At 40.9% G+C, this 9,245-nt stretch overlaps 1 protein-coding gene across 5 annotated transcripts in view; it reads right to left on the bottom strand.

Moving 5' to 3' along the window:
• Positions 1-5,001: 5,001 nt before the first annotated feature.
• Positions 5,002-9,245, bottom strand: part of ADD3 (adducin 3) — a 91,972-nt gene continuing 87,728 nt past the window's right edge. For 3 of the 5 annotated variants that reach the window (XM_039708977.1, XM_039708978.1, XM_039708976.1), the window contains 3 exons: positions 9,109-9,229; positions 8,104-8,199; positions 7,098-7,390 (listed from right to left, as the gene is read on the bottom strand). In XM_039708977.1, the coding sequence (XP_039564911.1) occupies positions 7,098-7,390; positions 8,104-8,199; positions 9,109-9,229 (510 nt within the window). Of the gene's footprint in view, positions 7,391-8,103; positions 8,200-9,108; positions 9,230-9,245 lie in introns of all 5 variants that reach the window. The other 2 variants (XM_039708975.1, XM_039708979.1) reach the window with 2 other exon arrangements.

The following is a 9,245-nucleotide window of genomic DNA, read 5'->3' as shown; positions in this document are numbered from 1 at the left end:
AACAGGGGAGTAAAGGGATGAAGGGAGCCATCAGTAACTTGTCACTATCCCTGCTGCCCAAAGTGCAGCACAGGGCATCCAACAGCCACTGGCTGGCAGGGAGGAGCACCCTTCCCACCACTGGAGCTGGACCATGGAAATAGCCATCCCAGCCCCTAGACACAGCATTTTGATTAACACAGGAGCTAAGAGGTGCTGTCATTTCTTTATGACTAGAGGAATTGCATTGTCTAAATCCCAAAATCCTAAAATCAATTCATAACTGCATCTATCCAATTAAAGGCAGCTGCCAAAAGTGGCACTTGCACACGTGCTCTTGAGTTGCTCAAAGAGCCTGTCTGGCTTTGTGCAGCAAAAATTATTTAATCTATATGCTGGGCATGGGCTGACACTGGGGAATGCTTCCTGCTTGCCAGAGCTTCTCTGCTTATGGGAACTGCCCATACTGGAACTGGAAAGGCAGAAACCAAGCCAAGTGGAGTAAGACAGCCCAAAATATCTGTTTATAAGAAAACTACTGCAATGCCCAAATATTCTCCCATTAGACTGACAGTGGCAGAGCAAATTCTGCCCAATGTGCCTCTTCCAGGTCATTTGTGAAGTTAGCTCCATTAAATAAATCCAGGAAGAACCAGCTGCTCCAGCTGAAGGTGAATGATCACATGTAGGTAACATGCCAGCCAGGAGATCAGGACTTAAATGGATGTGGTTACTTATTAGTTATAAACACTGTTGAATAAATCTAAATAAACTCTACTTATTTATGCAGCATATTCCTAATGTTGGTTGGATGCTGCCAACTTTAAAATAAAACTGAAGTCAAGCAGGGTAAATGTTTTAATGCCTCTGTAGATATAATTAGCATGTGTAATATGTATATACAAATATATATAATATATGTAATTATAGGTATTGGTGTTTGAGAGAGCTGTCTAGCCAGATGGAAAGAGTAAGTATTGAAAACACTGTGCCTCTGCCTGCTAGAAAGGGGAGGATGCTTATACTCACTGGAATAAGAAATTGGTAGTTCCTGTTTGGGAAAGGGAATTATTGTCCCACATTCCCATTCTGCTGAGTGGATTTAATAGCCAGCCTCTGTCTTGTCCATCCACTTAAAGAAGGATTGGGGCTGAAAGTGTCCAACATCCAAGGGCAAAGCACTGTGTAAACTGCTGCTGATGCAGTGTGTTCAGAGTTTTCTGTAGGCTCTTTTTGGCACCCAGCAAAAGTACAATTCAGGAGGTGAGGTGGCTTTGGTCCTCTGGAGCACCTCTGAGGCCCCAGCTCAGCACCTGTCTGGGTACACGTCTGCCCCACATGGCCACTGGTGCAGGGACCTGAAGTGTCCCCAGGCTTCAGTGCCACTGTGCCAAACACCAGCTTAGAGACAAGCTCAGCAGGTCCCCACACTGCCATTAACACTCAGAGACCCCCAACATGGCAGGTTTATTTGGGGTCAGTCAGTTGCTCTCAACACCCTGGACACAGAAATTCAGCCATCTGCAGCAACCTTTCCTCTTCCATCCCATTGGGGGCATGGAGGAGAGGGAAAGGTGACAGGATGTTCACTGAGAAATTCAGTCCCTGCAAGATCCTCAAGCACAGCTACTCAAAATGCTGATGTTGGGGGCTACATTTCCCCTGCAGTTCAGGGATTATTTGGCTCCCACTACGTCAAGCTGAGGGCTAAACAACTTGGTCTCCTGCAGCTCTCCCTGGCATGGCTAAGTGCTCAGCCTTTCGAGAAAAGCCAGGCCATTAAGTTAAGCACCTCACTTCAGTCTGGGTTTGAACTTTCTGTACCTTTGGGAGGAGAGGGATGAGTGCTGTGCCTGGGAGGTCAGAGAGCAGCCAGCAGCTGACATGCCGAAGGTCAAACCCAGCTGGCAATGTCAGCCAGGGCTGGGAGCGGTCAGGACCATGCCCGGGACCACGTCACCACCCCAGAGAATTTCACTTGCTCCTTACAGAGTTCAACTACTCACCACCCTGATAAGCCAGGGCACAAGTTTTGTTTTGACAAATAACATTTGCAAATTAAAAATTTGCAAAAGCTCCAGAGACACATAGTTGTATCGAGCTACCACTGCAAATGTGAAAGGAAATGCACCTGGAATTCATCATGTGGAAGCAGGTGAGAGAGAAGGGTGTGGGAACCTCTGGCACCAGTGGTCTTCTACTGGGATCTCCTGTGACTTCTGCCCCACCATCCAGAACCACTGAGAAGTCTCGGGCCTCTAGGTAGGGTTGGTAGAGATAAAATATTGAACAAACTGATATTATTCTGCTTAGTGGAGTGAGTGAAAAAGTTAAAAAAAGCTTCACCAACATTCTTAGCTTGCTGCAAAAGGATGGAGGGGAGAGGAGGAGTCTTGACTCCCTGACAAAGCCTGCTCCATTGCTGGATTTTGAAATGAATCAATATAGAAAATGAGTCCGGCAGCCAGATGTCTGCTTTCATCTCTCTGCACTGGAACTGGAATAAAGCCCACAAAATCTCCACCAAAAATACCTTCTTTGAAAGCGCTTTGTTGGTGGCTTTGAGACTGCGGGGAACAAAGGCAGCAAACGCGAGGGTCTGATGCCACCTAAAGGCCGCTTGAATTCTCACCTCCCAGAGGCTCTGTTTGACTTCGGAACACTCAACCACAATTTCAGAGTGTGAACTCTTGTTCAACCCCCAGTTCCCATCATCAGACTTTGTTTTGTTTGCGTTTAAGTTGATCAAACTGGACGGAAGCTGTCCACGCTGTGTGTTGCTCCATGTGAAAACTGCCTGGGTGTATTTCATGTACTGCTGGCACATGTGAAAAGTACAGCTATTGTACCCCAACACTTCCAAAGGACAAAGCTGTACAAAAATACAAGTTTTTTCATAGTGTATTCTGTCAATCCTTTCTCCTGGAAACCTAAATTACTGCTGGCTTTGAAACCAAGATTAGAAACTGTGGTGAAGGGCTGAGTGATGTTTATATTGAGGATGGGCTTTCTACTATTCCCCCAAGAGTGTGCAAGTTTGGCCAAGCTGCAGAGCAGTTCCTGCAGGCTGTGTGGCAGCCAGCATGCCAGCAGTGCCCTGAATGCTGTCCTGGTGTTCCCAGCACGCTGCCGTGCCCGCGGCAACGCCCACGGCCAGACTGGCCCCGCTCCAGCTGCCCACACACACACGGCCAGGCAGCTCCTGCTCAGTGCCTTTCAGAGCCCTGCACCTCTGGAAACACCCTGGGTCTTTGAAAGGACAAACACCAACCCACGCAGCAGCCCCAGGGGTGAGGGGATGTGTTTCCCTGCCAGTCTGCAGAAAGGAAGAGAGAGAACATTGGCGCTCACGTCAGAAGTTTCCATCAGATCCACGTGCACAGCATGGGACACCAGGGCCCTTTCTCACTGTGCTTGGATACACTGCAGTACATCCTGTTTGAGAAGTTTCCATGGGCTCAAATAGTGAAAACTCAACAGTTTTGCAAGCTAGATATGTAGAAAATAGAAAACCCTCAACTACTTGCCCCAGAAATGACAGCAATTTATGCCACGTGCTCAAAAATGTGTAATGGACTCGACTGGCAAGGCAGGAAAATATGAGTCAAAATGGCCCATTACAGCCCTAACCATGACATTATTCTGTCTCATTGTGGCATCTAAAGCCTGATACACCTCATTCTGCAGATTCTGCAAAATCTGCTTTGCTATGTAACACTTATCTCCAGAACAGGTGGAAGTCTGTAAAAGACAACAACAGGCAATCACCTGGATGTACAGCTTTATAAATCCTTTTTAATGTTCTTGTGTGGTAGCTTGCATGCAATTCACAGTAAACACTGCTTCTATGTATTGCTCTCTCTTGGGTTACGCAGCCTAATGACAATAATTATTTCCTATCATATTAATGATCCATTTTGAAGCTCATCTGTCCAAGGGCTCCTACTTCCCAAAACTTAAGTTTCAATGTTTATTATGCCTGTTACAAACATCTCCTTTATTTTCATGCTTCAGCTTGCAGAATATCAGATCCTTCAAGTAACACTGTGAAAGAGTAAGATTTAAGTAAAAATGAAGGGTCTGATGTGGTTTGTAGACTCTTGGGAATAAAAGGAACCTAAAGAAGTAAATTATATATGCCCTTGGCCTTACAGTGGATGCTCCTCTGTGTTGATACAGTGTCTACTTTCACATCAGTGCAGCACTAAAAAGCCTGTAGATGCTTTTGGAGACAAATTATGGTCAGAAAAATACTAAAATCTTGGTCAAGATTTATTTAAAATGCTAAACCAAAATTATCCTACCACATGGGGACCGAGTTCATCAAACTGTCACCAGACTCAGAGGACTGAATTTTGACTTTCTTGTTAACAGAAACAAAAGGCTGATTCGTGGAAGGCCAAGGAAATAAAACATTTGTGTAGTCCTTAAAGACATTTCCAAGAGTGATACAGCTACAAAAGATATTCCACAGAGTTGATACAGCTACAAAAACAAAACACTGCAACTTCTGTAGCTTCACAAGCTCTGACACACACCATATGTCGGCAGGGCGTGACACAGATATCTTCAAATAACGTTGCATTAAGCTTTTTCTATAAGAAAACCTTTGTTTTATTAGTAGTAATTTTTAAAAGGGTAATTTCTTTGAGCTATTTCCTTGCTCTGTATGTACTCAGCACTAAAACCACCCCAGTCCCTCATGTCACCTGTGATGCCATGGTGCTGCAGAGCAGGAGGCAGCCCAGGCTGGGCAAGCACAGACTCCCCTTGGCTCAGAACAACTGCCTGGCAGTGCCCTGCCTTTTACCACAGGCCTGTCCTCTTTCCTCTCCAGCACCTGTGACAGAGACAAAAGCTGCTCAACAGCAAGATCAGGTTATTTTCTTGCAGAGCTCTCAGGATAAGCACAAGCAATAAGTCCTCTCCAGAATAAATTCTTGAGAAGCAACGTGCAAAATCAAAGCATCTTCTCCACAAGCAAGAGATGTAAGTACATAAACAAAAGGCTGCTATATGAAATCCATCTATTTAAAATACTGTTTATTTGTGATTTAACATTAATTAGCATTACATCTATGAGCAATTTCAGATAACATTTATATATTTTCCACAGGACACAAGAGTTGGCTGGCTCATTCTTTATGCCAAAGCAAGTAAATAGAGGCATTAGCAAAAGGTGCAAATAGTTCACGGTTGCATTTTAAAAAATATTTATGCACATTGCATTCATTTAGATATATTTTTAAAAAAGTTATGAAAAGCGTAGTTCACAGGTTACTGTTTCTACATATGTTGTAATACAACACAAATAATGTAGAACATAAAAAAACAAAGTAAGCAACTGAAAGTTTCCACTATGATTAAAAACACTGATTCCAGTATTTAGTGACAGCTAGAAAATTGTTTCCAGGATCCATTCCAACATTGCATTATCACACTTACACGGTCAAAGCTAACCAGCCCCCAAACATGCTATAATCAACATTTTTGCATGCCAAACCACTCTCCAGCCATATTTAACAATTATATATTGTATAATATTTCAACCGGTAATTTGGGAATCACATGGATCTTAAAAGATGTACTTCCTATTGCGATGACTGATTTACAGACATTTGACACAGCGAAGAAACCCCTATGTTAATTTCTATGTTTAGTTTGTATTTACAATACAGTAAAAGTACTAAAATGACAACACAAGTAAAAATGAGTAAGTGGCAGTACCACCCTTACCCATGGCACTAGGCTCTGATTTGCTCTGGGTTCATCCAAAGGACAACACAGATTCACGAGACCCTTTTACAATTTGAACAAAACTGAAGAAAAAACCCAAAGTGTTGCACTCTGCATGAATCCATACAAATTATTTAAAACATCTAATATGGAAATGTCACTCTGCTGATTTAATAAAAATATTTCGCAATCCATATCATATATTTAAAAAAAATAATCACCGAACTTTTACTTTCTTTGTCTCCTCCTATTTCCCTACTATTTCACTTTCCCTTTTAACATTTTTGTTTCCTTCATTTGGTTATGTTAAGAGATTATTTTTCTTCATTCATTAGCAATACCATGAGAGAAAAAAAGAACAACCCACCAATAATTTTTAAACATGAATCCAGTTCAATTTTATATGCTTTTACCCTTTGATTTTGAAGTCCCTGGATTCCTGAATTATATTTAAGTATACTCTAAACCAAGCATTCTTAAATACACTCTAACTATTAATGCTTGGTTCACATGCTTATAATACCTTTATACTGAATGGTATACAAACATTTGAACATATAAAATCTTCTTTTTGTTTTGTCAGTTAAACTAAATTATCAATGTTAAGTGTATAAAATCCCCCTTCTTGAAAAATAAGGGTTTCCCCCGCCCCAACTGATAGAATAAAAAAGAAGTCTTCAAAAATTATATTTCACTAAAATGAAATATTTGGCAAAAAAGTTATTGAATAATGGAATTCTTTAGACATTTTGTATAATTCCAAATAAACTTTCTCTTACACAGTTTTTCCCCTAGTATTATGTGCCAGTGTATATTATTTCTATATGAGCTAATCTTAAAAAAGATGTAAAGGTGTGCTGTTAATATGTACCCACTCAAACAGGGGTACAGAAACATAAAATATATGGTCAAAAACCACAATACAAAAATGTATGATCTGGTTTCCAAATGAGACAGCAGTTTTAAAAAGTCATATGATCACTCAACAGTAACTTTAATAAAGACTTTAACTGTACTGAAAATTTTCAGGTCTGCAAAATACTCCGAGCAGAACTTGCTGCTGCATACTGTGATGGTATTTGACCTTGCTATGATGGTAATTGAGCACCTGCCAGTGTAGTTCTACATGAAACTAATCAATGTTTCCAACCCTCATAGCAATTTTGGACACAGCTAAGTGAGAGATGAATTAATTTGCAATTAACATGAAAGGTTTTTTTTGTTTTGTTTGTCTCTTTGTTTGGTTTCTTTAAAGCAAAACCTCTTCCAGTTTCTACTTGTTTAGGTTAAAAGTCCAGTTACTGCACACCCCTAACACTACGCTGTTAATGGTCAACTTAAAGATTTAAAATGTGCAATGTCTCCTCACAACAGAACTGCACTTACGCTTCCACCTTCTCCTTCTTTTTACTCTTTTTCAGGAAGGATGGGGTGCGGAATTTCTTCTTTTTCTTTGAAGGGGATTTGGAAGGTGACCCCTCAGGGGACAGAGCCTCTTCTATCTTTTCAGAGCCTTTGATGGTAATCTCTACGCTGTCCACAGTACTCAACTGACTGACCCTCCTGGTGAGGTCTTCTTCCACGTCGTGTGCATCCTCCTTCCCGTTCACCACCACAACTGGCATCTCCACCGATATTAGGTTGGCATTCTGGGTGTAGAAATCCTCATGGTTTTCTGAAAGAGCAAATGATTTTGCAATTATTTATGTACACTTTCATGCAAAAAAACCCCAGTATTGAGACAAAGCCTGCGAGTCTGGACTGTGATCCAAAAAATGAAATCTGAATTTTGCTTAGGTGTGTTTTTTTTTTCCCGTTTATCCACAGTCTTAGTTGCTGTAAGCAGACAACACAGTCAAAATGTCATTAAGGGAAAATGGGCTGAAAAATGTAACCTTATCTCTGCCAGGTGCACACACAGCTCAAGCTGTATAGAGTATGTACAAATATAGTCTACCCAGCATACACAGCCTCAAGCATAGTCAGAATTACATTTTACTGCAGGAGACTGATTTATGAAAACACAGCCATTCCATACAGAAGGCACTGGAGAACTTGCATTTTAAAATGCCTACTTAGACTTCTGGAAAAGTCTTAGGCAAAAGAACCATTCTTAACATTTTCAGTAAAATCAAATTTAGTATCTATATGCTCCACCTTGGTTAATATCTAAGTTTCAGCATGCCCTGAGTTGTCTTCTGTTTGTGAGAATGTTGTATTAGAAAAAGTGGGGGAAAAATAGTTTTCTGGACAGAGTACCACCCAAACTTTGCAAAAGAGGGCTCCTTTTGACTCAGTTGACTTCATGCAAATGTAAAAATGCAGCAGAAGAGTCGAGGACTTGGGTTATTGGAGCCCTTGGCATCAAACAGAAATTGCATGGAATACCTTCTAATCTTTCTGGGACATTTTGCGGGGATTGAGTTTGTGACTGAATTTGTGACACAGATGAACCGTCATCTGAGAATAATTCCTGTTCAGCATCTGCAGGACAAGATGTGAGTTAGTAGCCAAGCAAAAGTGAAAATCAAGCAAGTGTGTCAGTGTTGATGCTACAAGATTTACAGGTCTGCTACAGCTTTGTGTTACTCATGCTGACAACAGCACAAAGGTATAATACACAGCTGAAACTCTAAAGAATTATAGATTTGTTTTATCTGATAAAATTGGTATATATTAGTTCTTTATTAGAAAGCATTAAAAAAGGTGGCAGGACTGCATTCCAAGTAGCATGTCCCATGGTTTTATCTTGCCACAGTCTGCTGGTACAGTAAGCAATTACACTATATCCTGAGTGTGACATATAGCAAAGTTGTTTTATTACACAGTATTAGTGAAGAAGAATTCACAGTAAGTGTTATTGTTAAAAACTGGAATCAACTCTGAATTAGTAATTCTTTACGGAATAGTAGTATGGGAAGAAGATATGAAAAGTGAAAGTAGATGAGACTTGCACACTGAGAGAACACAAGTAAAATTAGAGAAGCCAGGGCCAAACATCTCAGTAAACTTTTCCTCAGTTTGGCACAGACTTGAGATACTTGATCTAACTTTAGTATCAGCTCTGAGGAGAAGTTGGCTTAAGATGACCTTTGTGGATTCTTCCACCTTAAGTTATTCTATGATTCTGACATAAAAATTCATTACAGTTAATTGTGTTTTTGTCAACCCCATTTCTCTGCAAACCTTTAATTGCTTTATTTTCAGCACTAACTAAACTAAAAGAATGAACCACATTTAACAAAAGAATTCTACCACCTCAAGGAATGATTCGTTCTAAGCTAGTTGCCAGCAGTATATGCTAATAACTAACATGTACACATTTTTTACAGTAGATATTTTCAAGCTGATTATTAAAATGTAAACCCCAGCAATTCAAACCACACTGCTGACCTTCCAAGCCCTGCTGCTTGCGCTCAATGGTTTTCTTGTACTCTTCCAGTTCCTTTTCAGTGAGGTGGCTGAACGGGTTGGGCGGTGCTGGGGGTGCATGCTCATCATCAAACTGCATTGGCTGGGAAGGAGAAAGC

This window comes from Passer montanus, unplaced genomic scaffold, assembly GCF_014805655.1.
Source record: "Passer montanus isolate IOZ18808 unplaced genomic scaffold, ASM1480565v1 scaffold21, whole genome shotgun sequence".
NCBI classification, from domain to species: domain Eukaryota; kingdom Metazoa; phylum Chordata; class Aves; order Passeriformes; family Passeridae; genus Passer; species Passer montanus.
Note: the sequence above shows the minus strand (reverse complement) of the source record. Positions and strands in the feature narration are given on the sequence as shown.